Here is a 20772-nt window from a genome sequence, read left to right as displayed (position 1 = left end):
ATGTGCACTGACTCGTGTATATCTTCATGCTTGCCAGCTTACCATCTGGCTATAAGCCGAGCTAGGCAGCAACAGGAATAGCTTGTTTCACCCTGAGATATGAGAATAACCTCATGACAGATCAATGCGACGCATCCAAATCATATCTAATGGCCCAAATGTAATGTAGGAGGGAGTGCGTGACTTCACCTTTACAAATATACTTGTTTAACTGGGCCACAGGTGTTTGTTTTTTTAAATAACATAATTTCATCAGTCTAAATGCTAAAAATTCACACAAGGGCAAAAAAAACATTAACTAAAAAATCCCAACAACCAACTATTCTGATTGGCTTTCTGCCTTTCACGTAGTTTGTTAGTCTTTTGCTGCATATTATGAGTTTTAATGGAAGGTATGAAACATCAAGTGACATACCTCAGTTCAGATTACCCGATGGAACTGATTCATTATCCTCCTGCTCAAATCAGTGCATTCCTAACTGGTATTCGTTTAAGAATAGCTGGAGTTTTTTTAAGGTTTCTTTTGTATTTGATTTTATTGTATTTTTATTTTAGCTATAACAATCCACAGGTACAAATGTTGCCTCTGAAGTCTTATTCTTGCTCTTGTCTCTTTTTTGTCGCACGTGTCCTGCAGTGAGAGCGTGTTGGAGCTCTCCATTATGCCAAAGGATGAAGATGTGCTTCAGTTGGTAAGTGTGAGTATGAGATTTTTCACACATATTTTACCCCACCCCCACCCCCACCTCAAATACACACACAAAATAAACCCACACATATTACATGCATTATTTTAGGACACTGCAGAAGTCTGCAGAGATGATTCACAGCGTCACTGTTGAAGAATTTCAAGATTTTGTTAGACTGGCTGCAGAGTGACTCACAGGCTCTCCGCTCTGTGTTTAGATTACAACACATGATCATTTAAAACCACTGGTATCTGTCAAAGTTTGTGCTTGGGGAAAAAAAAACCAACCCAAAAACTCGGTTGTCGCTCACACACCCATGTTCCATAAAACACATTTTTATCGCTCCACAGGTTGCTCTTCCACAAGATCCAACATGCATCGTTAAATGCCCCTCCCATTAACCTGGAGCAACTCGTCAACACACACAAACACCAGATGAGCTGATTTAACTGGTCTTTCTCACAGATGCAGAAACATCACCGTTCCTCCCAGAAATGCCCCAAACTGCCCTCTCCTTCCAAGCGTCCTGCCGTGTCTTAATATTATAAACCCCCTCCTCTGTTGTCTCGCTCCTCCCCTCGCTGCTACGCCTGTCTTTGCTGCATTCCTAGCATGACCTCACCAATCCCGCGCACCTCCCTCCACACTCCCACAGGGTGGAGTAAGATGAGGAGGAGGAGAGAGGGAGTTTGGAAAGATCTGAGAGAGGCAGAAACAAGTCGATAGAGCAGATAGAAAAGTCACAAATACAAAGGAAAAGAAAAGAAGTTAAAGTCTGGATGTTTTAGGACGAGGACGCGGTACAAAATGAAGAGCAGAATGTTTTAGCTGCAGAGCTGTCGCATCCGCGGTGTTAGTGAGCTCTTCTTTTTCTGCTTGTGTGGCTTCGGTCTTAACGCACAAGCTGTGGAAAGGCTCTGGATTCTGTTGGACAGCCTAAACGTTTCATTAGGTAAACCTTTAAAAGTGTCAAACTGATTTAAAATGTCTTTGTCATGCGAGTTTAAAAATAACTGGAAGTAGGTGTGTTTTTGGTTTAAATATGGCAGTGTGGCCGATTCCTGAAATGATCGGGTAATTTAAAGCTAGTTATTTACATTTGGATTCTCCTAAAGCAGCAAAGTGTGTGTGTGTTTTGTATTTGTTTAGATAACATTAGAGGATACTTTTGTATTTATAGCTAGCTGCAGTGCGGTGAGTGTTGTGGCTTTTTCTCGGGGGAATTCTTCCAGTTTGGTAGCTAGTTTGTGTTTGTGTGGAGAGCCGAGGCCTCGGGGACAAACTGTGGCAATAACTCAGAAGCTTCCCCTTTCAGGCTGTTGTTGTGTGTAAAGCAGCACGACACTGTGCCGTTGTCAAACTTGTTTACAGGAAGAGACCATTTTTATTTAAACTTCTCATTCCACACATACACACACAGGCGCACACAGACACACACCTACCTACCTACCTTTGTAATTTCTCATTTCTTCCTGTCACGTCTGTTCTCACGGTTCCTCCATCTTCCCTCCTTTCTCTAGGCGTACTCCCAGGATGCCTACCTGACGGGTAATGAACCGTACGCTGGGGGAGCTGAAAACCTTCCGCCGCCACCCCCCCTATGTTACCCACGCTCCAAGACGACGTCGGTTTCTGGAGCTCCCCTCTCATCCCCCATGGGCCAGAACCAGCTGGATAACTGGAGTCGCTGGCCAGGTTCTTCCAGCCCCTCATCACCCTTGGACAACCGATCTGCTGTGTGCAGCCCCGCCAGCTGGCAGGAGGGGCGGCCAGGCGAGCCCGGTGGTGTGGGTCACAGCAGTCCAGCCCACCGCACAGAGGAGATCCAGTACGGTATGACCAGCCAGCAGCCTCAGGGCCAGATTAGGGGACGCTCCTACTCTTCGTCTTCCTCCTCCGGAGGCCCTTTGTCCAGCCCGCTACAAGTTCACTACCCCAACCACCATGGTGCCAGTTCTTCACAGGCTCAGCCACGCAAGTCCAGCTCAGCCTGGACCAGTCCCCCTCAGCCACAGGTCAGCCACAGCCGCAGTGACCGCTGCCAGCAGGCCCTCTCTGACTGGTACTACAACCAGCAGCCGGATCGCTCAGTACGCAAGATGCAGACCCGCCATCGGAGCTACTCACAAGACCGGCTCAGTGAATCAAGGAGGCAGCAGCAGCGTACAGGTGGCTGGCCACACAGCGCCTCCCAGGACACTCTGCTCTTACTTCAGCAGTCAGGACCCGGACCCCAAGGGGAGCCATACTGGTCCTACGGAGACCACACTGCCACTAACTATACTCGAACACGCTCTGAAAATTTGCTCGCCCTCTACGACCACCATGGTCGCTCGTTAGAGATGTTGGACCGAGGAGCAGCTGGACTGGTCTCACCTCGGATTGACAGGCCCGCGTGGCTCCAGCAGGCCCCCAAGCCTCCCCCGAGGACTGACGCTTACCACAGGCAGGGCAACCATTTTAGCGCAGCGCAAGCTCCTCAAGTGTCCCGGCAGTCACAGCCAACCTCTAAACACCACCCACAGACCCACACCCAGCCACAGCCGGCGCCCACTCAGAGCAGGCGGCTTCCTCCTGGACAGAGCGTGGACGACCTGCCGGTGGGCTACCGTAGCTACAGCCCATCTTTTTACCGCAAAACAGGCCGCATCCTGCAGCAGGCTCATTCGTTCAGGGACCCTTCATACTCTGGCCCCCACTTAAACTGGAACCCAGTACCTAAAACCAGCCCTCCAGAGGGGACGCCAGCACCTCCCACTGCCTCCACCACAACTCCAGTTGCCTCCGCCACGCCCGAATCCCAGGACAGAGGGTACAGGCCAACAAACCACGAGAGGGAACGAGGGGCAGTGGAAGGGCAGGCTGAATTGGTGGCACAGACCCAGGAAGTGGTGATGAGGCAGAAACCCCCCACGGGGCGGAGGAATGTCCAGGGTATGCGTCACCCTCACTATGCCCTGCCTTTGGATGGGCTAGAACCCTCTTTGTTTTCTCCTGATCCCAAAGACTCAGCCCCAGCTCCCGGTTCCACAGGAGATGTAGCCTCAGGCAAACCAAATGGAAACCTTGCTCCCCTCCCACTAGAGGATGACTCTCTGGCCTCCATCCCCTTCATAGGTGAGTAGGGAGCCTCCAAGCTTCCTCCCATGTCCCTTCTCCTACTTCCCTAACACAAAAAAACCCCACACTGACCTTGAGATTTCATTAGTCGTCCTCTAAAATGTAATCTACACTGAGTGTTTATTGAACGTTAGCGAAAGCTTAACCGAGAGGAAATGCAAAGCAGATGAAAATTTGAATTTGTGTGTTGTTTAATTTCCTCCTCGTCTGTATATTCAGACGCCAGAGTCTGCCCAGACGCAGTTTCCGATCCGTCTGTGAATGTTTGCGTTGGGTAATTGCGGTATTCCCACAGTCTTACGCACCATATTAGTCGTATGTGCGATGGAAGTTCACTAATCCTGCTGGCTGCCCTCCTGACTTTAAGGTCACCTCACTGTGCTGAGGAAATGAGGTGGAGGTCTGGACTTCCTGAATGTGGGTTGTTGTTTAGAGGGATAATTTTCAATTTCACATCGGTGGAGTTTGATTTTGTGTGTTGAGGCGTGACAGGAGCTCAACAGCTACTGACAGTGGTTTTAATCTAAACCAGTAATACTAATAACGAGCTGTCATAGCACCGTCCGAGTAGGACATGCAGTCTTTTCTGTTTGTTTTCTACAGTTATGGCCTGCATATGTTGCCGTCAGTGGGAGTTGACTGCAATCGTGTTCGAGCTTGTTTCTTGCTCTGAAAAGGCTCAAACAGAAGGGGCCCTGTAGGCTTCTGATTAGATTCTATCACTTGACACGGACATTAGTCAAAGTCAAACCACAAGCAAATGAAGTCAGCCGGTGAGGCTGGACTTGCCTATATCGCCCACTCGCAGGCTGGGGAAAACTTGCATTAATGTTGAATAGATTCAAATCAGCTGACTGGGAAGCTTTGACCCATCTTGGAATGACTGTGGATATTTGAGCCAAGCTGCGCTCTGCCTCATTTAAAGAGAGAAACTACAGGAAACCAGGAAGGCATCTCTCGTCCTCGCTGTCAATCCGTCAGAGCACATTCTTGCCTCGTACTTTCACCTGAATTAAACGAAACCAAGCAGCCAGAGCAGCAGGTCAGGACATGTTTAATATCCACAAACTGAAACTAGGATAGACAAGAAGTAGTTGTTCGTTCGTTCGTTCGTTCGTTCGTTCGTTCGTTCTTTCTTTCTTTCTTTCTTTCTTTCTTTCTTTCTTTCTTTCTTTCTTTCTTTCTTTCTTTCTTTCTTTCTTTCTTTCTTTCTTTCTTTCTTTCTTTCTTTCTTTCTTTCTTTCTTTCTTTCTTTCTTTCTTTCTTTCTTTATCTAACTGACGCAGATGCTGATATAATCTGAGGCTGTTTAGGGACATGCAATTTCATGGGCTGTTGTTTTTCTTCTTCTTTTCAAAGCATGGGTGTCTGTGAGATAGCAGTTCAAAGGCAAACCGTGTCTGAATGCAGATACTGTATGTTTTTATCAAATCTCGTACACCATATTGAATTTTTCCTAAATTCAATGAAGTGTTTAATACTTTCTGTGTTTCTGGTAGCTCCTACAAAATGAAACGACAAATTATATCGAATGCTGCTGCAGGATTTTATTGTGCGCCCACTTGGAGTCTTTGTAAGCTGTAAATTGCCAGGAGGTTTTTGTCATGGTCCTTGTGGGGAACAGTGGGGGCTCCCGCCTTCAATGCAGCTATTGTACTGCTCTACTAGATGAAGGGTTTTATGTGGGGGTTCATTCTATGACTGTCTTTACTAGCTGGACCCTGGACATGATGGACTTCGTGTACTGGCCTGTGTACTGGCCCTCTGTGTTTTCTTACAGGCACCTGCTTTCAATTACTTTGTATTGAAAGCTCAAGCTCATTCTCTCTCATTTTCTTGGTCTAAACTTCTTTACATTGAATTACAGTTGCTACATACAGGTTAGTTTGATAGTCAGTTAATTCTTTGAGATATTTCGTAAGCAGGAGTACAGGTAGTACAGCTAGTAAAACATGCTGCAAAAACTCAGGCCTCAGACTATTTATATTCAACTCTTGGCTCTGTATGATGTCAGAGAGAAGGAATATCCCTAAGAAACTCCACATGGAGTTGAAACCTTCTAGTTGTGAGGGACAGCCAGTCAAAGGAAAGCTGGCATCTTTGCCCTAAAGGGAGAGGAGCTAAAAGGGTTGGTTTCAGATAGTTCAGAGTCCATGAAATGAGGTCCAGTTTAGATGTAATAAAGATAAATAAGAATTAATTGGAACTGTATATCATGCAGAAGATAAAAACTAGAAATCAAGCACAATAGGTCCCTCTTAATAAAGTAAATATTCCAAAGAGGAATGAGTCTTTAAGCATTTCTTCTATCTTCACCATTTGTCCAGGACAAATCTGAGTCAGGAATTCCTCCTTTACTATATGTACTGTAGAGCAGCAGCACAGTGTACTTCAGTATGCTGCTCCCCTCTGCTGGTCTGTCTCTGTGTCGTGTTTCTGAGCTCACTCTGGCTGCCTGTTAATGACGGCCTTTGTTAAACCCACAGCCCGGCTATTTCTGGGCCATGCTGTAAACAGGCAGATTCCTTATCCCAGACTGGGAATGTTTTCCGCCTTATGTCGGCCTCTAAAATGCACAGGAGCGAAGAATAGAAAAGCGAGGGCGGGAAGAAGAGCATGAAGAAAGGGAAGAGACGAAGGATGTTCGAGGACTGGACTGTAAGAAGAGAGATGGTTATTAAAATAGGGAAAATTAAATATGAAACCAGTGCAGGCTTTTTCTAAAATGACCATGTGGTGGTCAGTTGAAGTGTGGCGGAGTGAGGCTGTGCTGCCCTCTGCTGTTTCCTCCGAGAGCAAACCAGAGCCTCGACGCATTTCGGTCCTGAGAGTTTAAAACATCACGGCAAATCCAGCTTCTCCTCACTGCATGCAAATATCAGACCAGCCCCTAATCCTCGCTGTCAGTCAGGAAGTGTGAGCGTGTTTGTGTATGAATGTTTCTGTGCGTTAGAGTTTCATATCCCTTTACCTGAAACTGCTGATGACTAGTAGCCTGTGTGATCCTAACCATTTTATGCCTTTGTCTTCTTAAAAACTACGTTTCTTTATCAGCATAAAAAAATCCCCAGAATTCTTATGTTGGAAAGAAAATGAAAAGATCATTCATGCCCAATAATTTATTTTCTACCTTTTGGACAGTAACGGTTTCTCTTGCATATATCAGATCATGCCTGCGCTAGGGTAGATTTCACAAAGAACTGAAACCATGAGCCAGTAAACCTGTAACAAAACCCCCTCCTCTCTGTTAGCTACTGAACAGTTCTTCCTATGGCAGCAGAAGACGCAGGTATTGTATTTTCTGTAAACTTTTTGCCTGTTCAGCCATGTTCCTGTGGGACTTTTTCTTACTGTAGTTGGGTCGCAGCTATGCTTACTTTCCTGAGAGAGGACAGGAGCTTTTAGTGACTTCTGCTTCATCTGTGTGTTCTTAAGTGACCATATAAATGTATGTGTTTCTGACTTTCTTGTACTTCTCACGGGAATCTGGAAGTGCATCATGTTAAAGTATTGTGGTAAATGTTTTAAGGTGATAGTCAAATTTAAAGTGAAAGAAACTGTGAAAAGCGTTTTTTTTTTAAGTCTCTCTGATGGTAATCCCCCAATTCCTCATCATTCCTCTACCTTAAAACCTCTCCTCTCCTTACCTTCTCCTAACCCAACCCATTTTTTTCTTACCTTCTCGCCCTTTTTGCTAACACCTAACCCTTCTCCTTCTCTTTCACCCTTTCCTTCCTTCCCTCCACCCGCCCACAGACGAGCCAACCAGCCCCGGCGCCGATTTGCGCGCCCGGCACGTGCCGGCGTCCTCCGTTGTCTCCAGCGGCATGAGTTCAACGCCCGCCGTGGTCAACAGCCCCGCATCCCCCACCTTCACCTTCCCCCTCACTAGGCTCTTCTCACACGACTGCAGTGAGTGCCCCCTCCTCCCTCCCTTCCTCGCCACTGCATGCAGCCAAAAATTAAGATTCTCCTTTTATTTCCAATGTGGATTTATAAAGCATGAGATTTGAAGAGAGTATACAATTTTATAACTGCTGTAATCTCCATCTTATGAAGCATTTTGTCTCCTTATTGTGTTTTAACTGCCTTATTTTCTTAACACAAATGGGGGGGGGGGAAGCTGAAATCTTGAACTTAAGGATGCACTTAAGTTGTGGAAATTTACGTTTTATTTTATAGAGCTGAAAAAAAGTTTGTTTTTATGAGAAGTGAACTTTAAAATCTCACTCAAAAACCAAAATAGCTTGACAAGATGAAGTTTCAGCAGTTTGCATGTTGAATTTGTAGATTGGACTTGAACACATTGGTTTAGATCATTTTTTGGTCACAATTCTAAGCGTGCATGAAGCCCAATCTGTGTATTTTCAAATTAATTTAGCCCATATTGGTGGTGCACAAACCAAGACTTGCATGATTGTGAAAAAACTGCACAAAAAAATGAATATGGGTGTGTACACCTGTATGCCAGAGGTGAGCAAACGGTCCAAGGAAACCAGTCTAACCCCCACTCCTCTAGCTCATGTTCCTGCTCACCATCTCCACCAAGTCGCTGATTCACTCACCCTGTTAAACACCCCCCCCCCCCCCCCCCTTCCTCCACCACCTCCCGCTTCCTCCCTCACTGCCCCAATCTCCTAATCCAACACCATCCACTCTGGTGATTGGCATTACATCAACATTCTTTCTGTTTTTTTTTTCCTCTTTCTCTTTCTTTCTGCTCTCTTCTCTCTCTCTCGTTCTCTCCATTCATTCATTCATCCCTCGCTGAGCAGGCAGTATTAAATCCAGTCGCCGTTCCTCCTATGTTCTAGCCATCTCCAGCGAGCGCTCCAAGTCATGTGACGAAGGACTCAACACGTTCAGAGAGGACGGACGATCCTTGTAAGTACTGCAGATCCCAGACACCTGATAGAAATTATATTTCACATTATTAATATTAACGACTCTTTGTTGTGATGTTATATTCAAGTAGGAGGCTTCCAAAAAGAGTGAAGAGCTTCTTCACAGATGGGGTGAGTTCCTCACTTTTTATTACTGCACATAAACTGACACAATCTGTAAATACTTTGCATGTTATCATAAAATTCAAAGACGAAGCTAAAATGCAAACAAATGCAACTAAATCATTATCAACCCACATTGAATTTAAACTAGTCATTTGTATTTATTTAACTAAGGCAATGAATTAATTATGGCAAACCAACATTAATATTTTTAAATGCGGTCATACAAAAAAATGTATGGATGGTTGCACAAACATCTAAAACAAGTTATTATAATCATTTTAATTCTCATTATCAAATTCAGGCTGAGGTTTTGAAGGAGTTTCAAATGACTTCTTCCTGCCACCGCCGAGCTACAGAGACACAAATCATATTAAACTTTTGTCATTAAAACCAGTGAGGTGTTTTTTCTGTGACACGCTGGCATAAAAGAGTCATAAAGTCTGAAATGAAGTGTTGGGACACGTGGCTTAAGTTTGCCAACGTTAAATATAATTTAACTACAGCTACAGTGAGCTGGTTACACTGGAACACTATGAGTGTGTCTTCTGTTATTACAGCTTTTTAAATCAGCTTTTTATTTGTGCAAGGAAAGGATTGTGTTATGTTTTAATAAAGCTTTTATCAGGTAATATTTGGCCATATACAAAGACACATAAAGGTGCGATAGCTGATAGTTGAACTGGTGGTTCGTCCGTTGCAAAATTCTGCAGTATGGAAACTACTGCAATCTTCTGCCAGGTCAGCATGAAGAGTACAGTTTTCTTTGAAACTGTTGCATGGTATTTTTAAAAGCAATTTTAAATTTAAACAATAATTAGCAACACAAAATAATATGCATTGATGTGTTTTTGCACATTATAAAAGAAGCTTGAGAATTAAAAAATAAACAGAAGGTGAAAACTAGCTGAAACCACTTTGTGAGCTTTGAAAACTAACTTTAAAAGAAAAAGTAAGATGCTTACTTTTGGTTTCTGTTAAAAAAAAATGTTATACAACCAAAATAAAAAAAGACTAAAACTAACACTGAAACCAATAGAATCGAAACTAAAACGAAAGATTTTCAGATAATAAAAACTAACTTGAAATGAGAAAATCCGCTCTAAACACTAGCTAACTGAAAACAGAAAGTCAACAAATTACCTGAAAACTTTTCCGATTGTGTTTCAGTCTCTGGACAACATCGGGACAGCGGAGGAGGTTCGGTCGAAACGTCACTCCACCTCGGAGCTGGGAAACATCACTTACAGCGATGTATGGCGAGAAGGATGGCTGCACTACAAGCAGATCCACACCGAGAAGGGCAAGGTGGGCAAATCGAGCTTGATTACAAGAGAAATCTGGAAAGCATAGCAAAGGAGTCGCATCACATCTCCTCTTTCCTTCACAGAAGGTAGGCAGCGCCATGCGTCCGTGGAAGCGTGTCTTTTCGGTTCTTCGCTCCCAATCGCTGTTCCTCTACAAGGATAAGCGGGAGGCGGTGCTTCGCGGAGCCACATTTGGAGGTTCGGCCGAGGATGAGCAGCCGATCAGCATCCAGGGCTGCCTGGTGGACATCGCGTACAGCGAGACCAAACGAAAGCACGCCCTCCGGCTGACCACCCAGGACTTCTGTGAGTACTTGCTGCAAGCGGAGGACCGGGAGGACATGCTGAATTGGATAAAGGTCATCGGGGAGAACAGCAAGATAGACAACGAGGTCAGAGAACACACTTTTACTGGGCAGATTTTCAATAACTGTATGCATTTAATATGTTCTCAGTGAAAACCTCAGACTCATAATGCAGGTGTGTTTATGTCTCGCAGGAGCTCGGCTTTTCCAGGCAGGCCCTCATTAATAAGAAGCTTAATGACTACAGAAAACAAAGGTGAGTCACCCGATCATGAATATTGCTGTCCTTTCTCCTCATCCTGCCTGGATATTCCCCTCCCACACACCAGAAAAATGCAGGTTAACTTAAATTGAAGTTAAATTTACTCTAACCTGTCCTGGATTTTTGCCACCGGACGAGCAGATACAGCTAAATTTAAATGAACCACAACAGTAATACCTACACTGTCTCTCTGTCTCCCCCTACAGTCCAGCTGTCAACAAGCCAGACTCCTCTCCCAAGTTGTCCCGTATGAAGCCTCCCTTCCTGCTCAATAAGACGGAGAACGCTGCTGGAGCGCCACGCTCGCCCAAACCAGAAGGCAAAGGTCAGTGTCGGGGAGACTCGAAGCCATCCACGCTGGCATTCGGCATTTGCTGAATCCTGGGCTCTAACTTTGTTACTGACTTTGTCTTCAAACTAATCTTGGAATCAAAACTATAAAGAATTAATTGGACCAATTATGAGTGTATTTGGAACTCCTCAAAGTTGTGAATAGCTCATCATTTAGTTGTCATATTCACTCTTGTTGTGGAGGCACCTTTAGTCAACTGCTTTGTTGTTTCTTCTCTTTTTTGTCCATATTATTTCAATATTTAATTATACCATGCTAACACAAAGCAACTATACATAAGACTGACCTAAAAAGTGCAACTCTTGCCCAAAGTAAGTACTAACCTTTTCAAATGTTTAGAGATTTTTTTAATCCCATTCTATTAAAGCAGTCTGCTGGTTTTCAAATCCTTTTTTATTTTTGTTTTAATGGGTGACAGCGTTTGGATAAGAAGGTGTTTAGTCAAACATGGAAGTTGCTAAGTTTCTGTTCAACCTGCCTACAGATGAGAGCAGCCCTCCCAAGTCTCCATGGGGAATTAACATCATGAAGAAAGCAAAGAAAGCTGGGCCCAAAGCTTTCGGTGTGAGGCTGGAGGAATGTCAACCTGGTACAAATAACAAGGTTAGCCACACTGACCTCTGTCACCACCTGAATGCGGTAAAACTGTTTTCCTTTTCCTTATTTTCTGTGATCACACGTTTCCGTGTCTCCTTCTGCAGTTCGTTCCAATGATTGTGGAGATCTGCTGTGGCCTCGTGGAGGAGATGGGTCTGGAATACACCGGCATTTACCGAGTCCCAGGGAATAACGCCATGGTGTCGCTGCTCCAGGAGCAGCTCAACAAGGGCGTGGACATCAACCCTGCAGAGGAGGTGCAGAAATATAAATATACATTCAGTCGTGTAAAAAAAAAAAAAGAAAAAAAGAAAAGTGCAGCCTCTTTCATTTCTGAGATTTTACATATCAGCACATAAAAAAATCATCTGGTGCTTCGTAGGTCTTAAAATAGCCTGTAAACGCAACCTCAGATGAACCTCAGTGCTGTAATTTATTTAGCAAAAAATAAGCCAAAATCCAGAAGCAGTAAGTACACACTTATTGCTTCACAGGTGCCAGGTGCTGCTAATTGAATGCACTTGATAAACTGATCATTAGCAAGTTTGAGCGCCTCGTTTCCAAACAATTTGAAGTCTGTTATTGTCCAAGAGGTAGAAATGGAAAACCTTCAAGAGTCTTTCCAAAGATTGTTTGAAAAGATTCCAGGAAATTCCTCGATAACAATGTGAGAGGCTTCTAAAGTCATGCAGAAAACCATAACTTAAAGTTATTGCTCCTGAATGTGTTTCTACAAGCCTGCTGAATCATTGGGATCTGCTTTTTTTTTTTACATGATCATAGAAGGCAAGAATACTGTCGATCCTCAAAGAGAGGAAAAAAAGAAACAATTAACTGGCACTTTTAGTACAAAAGGTGATTGGTAACGATATCTGAGTCGTCTCTGTGTGCTCTGTCGTCTGCAGAAGTGGCAGGACCTCAATGTCGTCAGTAGCTTACTCAAATCCTTCTTCAGGAAACTCCCAGAGCCACTCTTCACCAACGGTGAGACCAACAGGTTCCAACATGCCATCGCAAAACATCGCTATGCAGCCTAATCACACAGCTTCATCTGACTTTTTATATCTTCTCATATCTTAACAGACAAGTACAACGACTTCATCGATGCCAATCGGATGGAAAATGCATCCGACAGACTGAAGACCATGAAGAAGTTGGTACGTGTTTACCCGCTTGGGTTAAGTGCGCGCAGAAGTCGGGCAGGTTAAACAGGTTTACGGTTTTGACGTTTCACTCTGTTTTCCTTTCATTTGTACAGATCCGCGACCTCCCAGACCATTATTACCACACTCTCAAGTTCCTGGTTGGTCACCTGAAGACTGTAGCCGACAACTCGGATAAAAACAAGGTGGGATAAAGGGAATTTGTAAATGCGGACGAAATGTATCACTGTTAAGTATTTGGTATTAATGCCATCAATATGTTCCTGGCGTCTCTAGATGGAGCCTCGTAACTTGGCTCTCGTGTTTGGGCCGACGCTGGTTCGGACGTCTGAGGACAACATGAAAGACATGGTCACTCACATGCCCGACCGCTACAAGATCGTAGAAACGCTCATACAACACGTGAGAGATGCAAACGCGCACGAACAGTATAAATCACTTACATCCTTAATAGTATCCAAGTCATGCTCAGTATTTCTTTCTCCGGCTTTCTTGCAGTGCACCTGGTTTTTCACTGATGAGCTAGACAAGGATGAGAAGGTATGCTTTCAAAGGCAATGATAGATGCTGCAACTGACAAAAAAAAAGTGCAGAATGTTTGGCACAAAGTTGCAAACACATTTAATTTTTAATCTTTGTGAAATTGGAAATTGTTGAGACATGCATTCAAAAGCAAATCATTCAAGACTTATTGACCTTTCTAGGAATCTTCTTCCAGTTTCAATAACTAATATTTCCCTAATGATAATTGTCTCATAAGTATGCAGCAGCCGCTACACTTGATCTCCAGAAATGGAGCTGAATTAATGATAGCTGCATTTGAGCTCTTGGCCTAGGGATTGAGATGCTAGCCACGTCCCCAATTTGAGTCTGTCTCACTCTGTTCTTCATTTGCTGTCATGTACTGCCCATAATAAAGACATAAAAGGCCCCTAAAACTACGGCGGATACTTAACAGTTTATGGATGCAATGCTCTGAGTTTTTAAAGTAAATCTACCCCATCCCTGCAGACACCAGTGGACACGGAGGACGTGCAGCCCGCCCCCAACATCGACCACCTGCTCTCCAACATCGGCAGGACCGCTCTGCTCGGCGAAGCCTCGGGTGAGCACGCTGTTTACAGCTCCGCCTTTCTGTGACGAGCCGCACCAGTAGCACTGAGTTAGAATTAGTAAACGCGAAATGAATGCTGCTGCTTTTCATTTAAAGCTGGAAGTAGGTAATTCCTCACTTGTGTGTTGAATGTTGTGCGGCCAGGTTTGTCTAAAACAAGACAACAGTAATACATTTATAAATATTAAAAGAAACCAATGATCACCGAAGTTCCACTGAGAGGTTTTTACAATTAATCTGAAGGAATATATTTCTAGGACTAACAGATTGTGTTTGCTTAAAGGCAGTTGATAGAATTCCTGGCCTGATTCAGAATTCTCCTTGGAAGTTTGTCCCAGTTTAAAGTATGATTTCCCTACTTTCCAACAGAACTGGAAAGCAGCTCAAGGAATGAACATCCGTTAGCAGTTTGAGTGTTTCTGTGTTTGATAGTGTGCCTTTACTTCTCTTCTTTCTGCTGACCTCTTTTTTCCCCTCCATGTTGCTCACCTTTCACTTTCTCTGTACATTTCTGCATTTCTTTCTCTCAGCTGAGCCTGTGGAGCAGCCACTGCGGTAGGATGGCACTGTTTGTGTGTGTGAGTGTGTGTGCAACCAAATCAGTGCACCATACTGTGAAAGTAATAATAATGGGTGTGAGAGAGTGTGTGTGTGTGTGTGTGTGTGTGTGTGTGTGTGTGTGTGTGTGTGTGTGTGTGTGTGTGTGTGTGTGTGTGTGTGTGTGTTAGCGGTGGTGATGGTTTGTGTCTCCATGGTCTCCATTACCCTCCTGAAAGTCAGCGTCTCCCTCTCAGCGTCAGACTGAAGTCTCTGTAAAAACATGTCACTTCAATGTCGGCCCCAGTCTGACTAATGAATTAATGGATGACTGGATGCTCTCTGAGTGTTAAAGCTGCTTTATCTGACACCGGAGTGTAAACTGTGCTCTGTCACTGAGAGACAACTCCTTCACTGGTGGCCTGTGCCTTGCCGAGCACTGCGCTGCACTCATCCTACAGGCAATTTCGGTCTGTGTGGCCCCATCGTAAAAATCCTAACATCACTTCTGCCTGTAAAGGGACTCTGCATGGTGCTGTTTCATTGTTTCATTATCCCTTCAAAAGAAAATATTTTGTGTAAAAGCTTCAAGATGGCAGCTGGAAGCTCCCTCCTTGTAGCCAAAGTGAGTGCAGACGTAACAGGAAGTCTGTTTAGCTTGGGGTGGACTCACAGGGACGTGTCCTCTCATGTATTATCGGCACATTGTGAACTAGGAATGTCTAATGTGGCACTGGTATATATGGTAACAAGCGAAGCATCTCATATTATTATCTTTTAAAAAGAATATATGCAAAATAAGGTTATAAGGAAAATTACATTCACAGTTTGTTCCGTACTTGCTTGTCAAACTGTAAAGTTGCTATGTAGAGCAACATATAACTGTATTTGAGTCAGGACTACTATAGTCTGTTCTGAGGTTTCCTAACAGCCAGCCTGCATACAAGCAGGAAGAGCAGCAGACCTGGCTTCAGTTGCAAAGGATGTGATACTCATATAGTCAAACACATTGCAAAAAGAACAGCTGGGGTGGAGATGGGTTGCAAAGCGGCTTAAATTATGCGCCTTATATGAGATTTGCCTAGAAATGTATCAGCTGATGTAGGCTTGAGATCAGTTAATCTGCCAGGGCTGCACTTGAGCTTCACTTTGCCTTACCCCTGAGATCTAAGTTATCATCAGTGATGATCCTAGCTTTCACTTGAACCCTGTGCTACTAGAATGTCTTTTCAGTCAAGGCCAAAGAAAAATCCCAATTTTTTCCAAAAAGTACTTTTTGCTTGTCTCCAAACATAGGGTTAGGGTTCAAAGGTCGGACTGGGATCATCACCAGTGATGGTATGGAGAGAATACTCAAGTATCCTACCCATCAAATTCATATTTAACATGTGTAATATCCTAATAACGTATACCAAATCTATACTAATCAACAGAATTATACAGACGAAAACAAAAAAAATGTTCAAGAAGAAACAACAGAAATCCTGCGATCCTCACATTAGAAAAGTTCAGATGAAAACGATTCAAAAGGGTCGTCTGTTAATATTTAATTGTTTCTGTCTATAAAGTCCGCTCATAGCTGTCGCCATAGTTAACTTAAGAGGCCAGATTTTCAATAATAGAACTCAGGTGTTGTTGGTTTTATGGGTGATTTACAAAAGTTGTTTTCAAAATCCAGGCGCAGTCGGTTCATTTCTTACTTTGCTCTCTAATTGTAAATAGTGACAGTAGTTTCTTTATATGCTAAAGCCAGTTTGGGCTGGCATAATGCGTTAGTAATGCGTTAGTAATGCATTAGTAATGCATTAGTAAAAACTGTGTTGGTCCTATGTGTATCAGAATTGTAGTGGGTAAGTGATGTTAGTGTAGCAGTAAGAAAGGCTGTGTCACATTTTGAATGTCATCACTAGCTTTCTAGTAAACAAGAGAACTTCTCTAAGCTGAGCAGAAAATACACTGACGTGGTCATTACTGCTGAGTCCCTGAGAAACAGCTCCATCCAGAAAACCTTACCAACCCTCCCCGGTTTCTCAAGAGATTTGGGTGTTCCCTTTACTACGATACATGAAAGACAAATCCAGGGCTTCATTCCTGCATTCATTTGTGAGGATTGCGTTTCTTTTCGTACTGCTTCTTTCACTGACCGATGCCATCCGTGTTTTTCGTGATGTCATCAGTGTGTGCCGTGATTTTTCTAATGAGGTTTCTCCTCCAACACCAAACCCTGCTTCCCCCCCCCCCAATCATTGTTTTCCCTGAACACAACTCCAGTGTGTGATTCAGTGTTTTTGTCCTTGTTATGGTCCGAGGCCACAGAGGAAAACAAGTTCCTTTAAAAATCCATCACAGGAATTGGAGATACAACTGCAGCTGCACTGCTCACTGCAGAATAAACCGTTGTATAGAGATGCAATTGTGATTTTTTTATTATTTTTTTCATTTAAGGTTAAGGAGCAGAACATCACATGCATAAATTGAATCCAATCAAAACTGTTCAATCTGCATCTGCCAGGTCATTGTCGACCCCTTTATAGGCGCTTAGTTAACTTGCACTCTTTTAACAAAATGTTCCTCTACAAGAAAATAGAGTCTAATGCTGTCAAAATGTATTAGACCTTATAGGAAATCTAACATCTTCTTGTTTATGAAAATGGTTTCCTATTTGTTATGTGACCAAACAAAACTAACCCTAACCCCAGACAGGTTGCCATGACCTCGGCATTAGGAGGTTAATCTGAGTCCCTGAAGCATCCATCACCATAAAAACAGCACAGAATGAACCACTGCCTGCAACATGTGAAGTACTGATTAAACTTTTTGCAGTTTTCTGAGAATAAACACAATTTTATCCAAAAATTAGCCGCACGTTAAGACGCAATGTCCCAGGCGGTGTTGTCCACTTTGCACCTGATGGAAAACAACCTGCTTCATAGCAAAATCAGCATTAAAGTCTGTAGGAACATACAGGGAGCAGTGCAGGAGCAGTTATTTTATTTATTGTTGTTTTTTTCCTTTTAAAAAATAAGTGATGATCACAGCAACTCCCTCTGTGTCTTCCACCATGACTGTTCTGGCCTTTTGTTTACTTCGTCCGTTCTGACCCACAAATGTCTCCATTTCCTTTTCCCCAGATTCAACCAACAGTGATTCAGCGAAATCAAAGGTAACCTCCCCTCACATGAAGCAAGCCTGATTGTCCAACCTCCTGCACGCACAGATTCAGCAGTAATATTTCCTGCTTTTTCAGGGGTCATGGGGGTCAAAGAAGGACCTCACAGCCAAGGAATTCCTGGCTCTGTCCATCATGTCAGCGGTTACTGGCCGCAAACGCAGGAAGCGCCATAACGCCCGCCGCGTGGGCAGCAGCACCGACGACGACTCTGAGCATGAGCCGATCAAAGCTGGACATTTAGGGGCAGGAGAGGAAGAGGAGGTGGAGTCGCCAGTAGGAGACACTGCTCCTCGAGCAGAGGGAGAGGAGGATGATGACGAAGAGGAAGAAGAGGACGAGGAGGAGGAGGATGAGGAAGTTGCAGAGAGCGGAGTGAAAGAGGAGCGACAAGAGGAGCCGGCCGTTAAACCCAATCGGTTGTCCTGTAAAGTGGAAGAGGAGGCGGGAGGAAGGCAGGCAGCCATGTTAAACGAGGAGGAGGAGGTGCAGGCGGAGGTGAAGGGGCCTCAGTGGCGAGCTCCAGAGGATGCTCGCTCTATAGTTTCAGGTTACTCCACCCTCTCTACTTTAGGGCGGAGCTTGGGATCTGAGGGGAGGGGGGACGATGCTGATGATGAACACAGCGAGCTGGTGAGCGAGACAGATAATGAGAGCGGCTTCGCCTCGCGCTCTCTTACACAGGAGAGACCCGATAAACACCCGGCGCCACCTGTAAACACGCAGCTGCTGGCGCCGCCGCGAAGCTTTCTCTACACACACTACAAAAGCCCCGCTCTGTCAACCAGTAACATTCTCACCCCACCCACTTCCCTCACACAGAGACCAGACTCCACAGAGAGGAGCGACGGAGGGGCCCGCTCCACTACACCTTCTTCCTCCTCCTTCTCGTCCTCCTCCACCACTCACAGACTGCACTCGCGGCCTTCCTTTAACTCCCACAAGCTGATCCAGTGCGACACTCTGGCCAGGAGGAAGCTGAAGTCTGAGAAAAACAAGACTCGCTCCCTGGACCTGATGGAGTCTCCCGAGGGCACGGCTCCATCCGAGGGCTCCGGCTCAGGAACGGAAGGTGCACCCACAGCAAAGAGGGATACCTCCAGAACCAACACTTCCTCAGGCAGCAGCCAGGAGAGTCTGCGCCCAGCCCGACCCAAGCCTGCCGTGCTGCCCAGCGAGGCCGCTTCCTTCACTCCGACCGGCCCGGGCGGGAAGTCGCTGGCCGATCAGGTCCGCGCCCGACTGCTAGGCTCAGCTGACAACCTGCACCGCGTCGGACTGCGGAAACCACCGTCACCCGAGACGCGCAGGAAGAAGCGGGCTTGGCGCAGACACACTGTGGTGGCTTCCCCGACTGAGATGTCCGATAAGAGACCCCAGCTGATTGTCAGCGATTTCCCCTTATCTCCTAACAATCAAAACCAGGTCAAAACACAAGGGCTGCCTCGGGATGCAGAAGGTCTTGACCAAGGACCGGCTACACGTCAAGCACCCACCTCCAATTTCCACCAGTACCTTTGAACCCTGACCCCAACCACCGCTCCAAGAAAAGAGGCCAAAGCTGCTGATTCTCAGTTTGTGCGTAAGGATGGGGGAGTGGATGTCCAGCTGAGCTGCTGACGGCCTGCAGGTCAGTAAACTGGCAGCAGTGCAAACGGGGATGTGGTTGGTGGACAGGTGAAAAACGGCCCACCTTATTTGTTGTTGTTGTTGTTGTTTTTTTTTTTACTTTTCATTGAGCTCCATTTGCATGGCAGGGTGCGTTCCAGTGTTGCCAAAGCTTTCATTTTCTTTTTCCTTTAAGTGTGCTCTTATAGAAATGATAGGACAGAGACACAAACAGACGTCATCACGGTCGACGTAAGAGCCAAGAATTCTGATTCGTGTAACAACTGAGCATCCCTCGTCTTCTCTTCCTTCCTGTCTGGATCACAGATGACGTAAATTAAAAGTTTAATCAACCAGACGAGGATGCTGAAATGCAGCTTCTACAGTTATTAAAAAAAAATTTAAAAAATCATATAAAACCATTTCAGGAGGGCAAACAACTGATTCTTCATATCAGTCTTCCTAACGTTTCCCCTCTGACCATTCACACTGTAAAACTCCACCAAACTTCAGCTCACATGAAATGCAGTTGTCTCCCTCTACTTGTTAATAATGTTTATGTGTGTTTGCCCAAAAATATTTGTGACCATGTCTAAACGTGCAGGTGTTTGTGTTAAACGATTTTTGTAACATTTGTACAAAGCCTTGTTAAGTTAACCCTGTAAATATAAATATTATGTTATAATATTTGTTTGTACTTTTTTTTTTTTTAGGTCTTTTTTTTAAGGTTTACAAAAGTGCAAATAAGTGCACAGTTGTTTTTTTGTTTGGTTTTGTTTTCAAGATGTTACTTGAAATGTTTCCCTTAATATATTATTTGTTTTTGTTTTATATTCAATATATATATATATATTAAATATATATATTTTGTATTAAAGTAAAATTTATTGCAATTTCACCTCTTGGGTGTACCTGTTTAAAGGAGACGAGATAAACACGACTAAACGTATTCCTTATTTCCTCATAGATGGCCTTTCTGATTCACAGCACTGTGCAGGAAACCTTTATCTCACGAGATAAGTCTTATAATAAAGATTATCTCGTGGCTAGTTACACAAAATGTACACAACACTCTGTAGTAACAACATGTAGCAAGTTCTGAATTTTAATCAGGTAATTATTATGTGATATCGGACAGTTTGCAGACAGCTGATCATGCCGCCAGGGCTTCAAGTCTGGCATTACTGAGCATTGCCTCAACAGATCAGCTCATATTCACTGAACACAGGAGCTCAAAAGAAGATGCCTGACAGTGTTTAACAGACTGGTGTAGGATTTTTTTTTTTTTTTTTTTGGTGTTTTCAGCACACAAGGTCAGGTTCTAATAAATCTTCCCTGAGTGGGGAAATGGTACGTTGGAGGAAATGAAAAAAGAAGAACAAGAGTCTGTTGTTTCTGTCTCGTCTTGACCGCAGAACCAATTTGCAGTAGCGAAAAAAACACGACCCGAGCGAGAGGTGCAAATTCAGAAGTCACAAAAGGCTTGCTTGTTTCCCTGCGACCAAATAATAACCCAGTGAAAGAGAAGAAGAATGATAATAAT

At 44.3% G+C, this 20772-nt stretch overlaps 1 protein-coding gene across 13 annotated transcripts in view; it reads left to right on the top strand.

The window, feature by feature from the left end:
- Nucleotides 1–19574, top strand: part of arhgap23a (Rho GTPase activating protein 23a) — a 65353-nt gene extending 45779 nt beyond the window's left edge. For 3 of the 13 annotated variants that reach the window (XM_026164288.2, XM_026164284.2, XM_026164277.2), the window contains exons 6-24: nucleotides 638–698; nucleotides 2210–3806; nucleotides 7566–7721; nucleotides 8585–8693; nucleotides 8782–8824; nucleotides 9986–10123; nucleotides 10206–10514; nucleotides 10622–10683; nucleotides 10896–11014; nucleotides 11526–11644; nucleotides 11743–11895; nucleotides 12544–12622; nucleotides 12722–12795; nucleotides 12897–12986; nucleotides 13078–13203; nucleotides 13300–13341; nucleotides 13813–13906; nucleotides 17584–17615; nucleotides 17700–19574. In XM_026164288.2, coding sequence (XP_026020073.2) covers nucleotides 638–698; nucleotides 2210–3806; nucleotides 7566–7721; nucleotides 8585–8693; nucleotides 8782–8824; nucleotides 9986–10123; nucleotides 10206–10514; nucleotides 10622–10683; nucleotides 10896–11014; nucleotides 11526–11644; nucleotides 11743–11895; nucleotides 12544–12622; nucleotides 12722–12795; nucleotides 12897–12986; nucleotides 13078–13203; nucleotides 13300–13341; nucleotides 13813–13906; nucleotides 17584–17615; nucleotides 17700–19142 — 4846 coding nt within the window. In that variant the 3' untranslated portion in view covers nucleotides 19143–19574. Of the gene's footprint in view, nucleotides 1–637; nucleotides 699–1365; nucleotides 1642–2209; nucleotides 3807–7565; nucleotides 7722–8584; nucleotides 8694–8781; nucleotides 8825–9985; nucleotides 10124–10205; nucleotides 10515–10621; nucleotides 10684–10895; nucleotides 11015–11525; nucleotides 11645–11742; nucleotides 11896–12543; nucleotides 12623–12721; nucleotides 12796–12896; nucleotides 12987–13077; nucleotides 13204–13299; nucleotides 13342–13812; nucleotides 13907–17583; nucleotides 17616–17699 lie in introns of those variants that run through there. The other 10 variants (XM_026164279.2, XM_080300147.1, XM_026164282.2 and 7 more) reach the window with 10 other exon arrangements.
- The last annotated feature ends 1198 nt before the right edge of the window (nucleotides 19575–20772 follow it).

The sequence above is a fragment of the Astatotilapia calliptera genome, chromosome 4, assembly GCF_964374335.1.
Source record: "Astatotilapia calliptera chromosome 4, fAstCal68.1, whole genome shotgun sequence".
Lineage (NCBI taxonomy): Eukaryota > Metazoa > Chordata > Actinopteri > Cichliformes > Cichlidae > Astatotilapia > Astatotilapia calliptera.
Note: the sequence above shows the minus strand (reverse complement) of the source record. Positions and strands in the feature narration are given on the sequence as shown.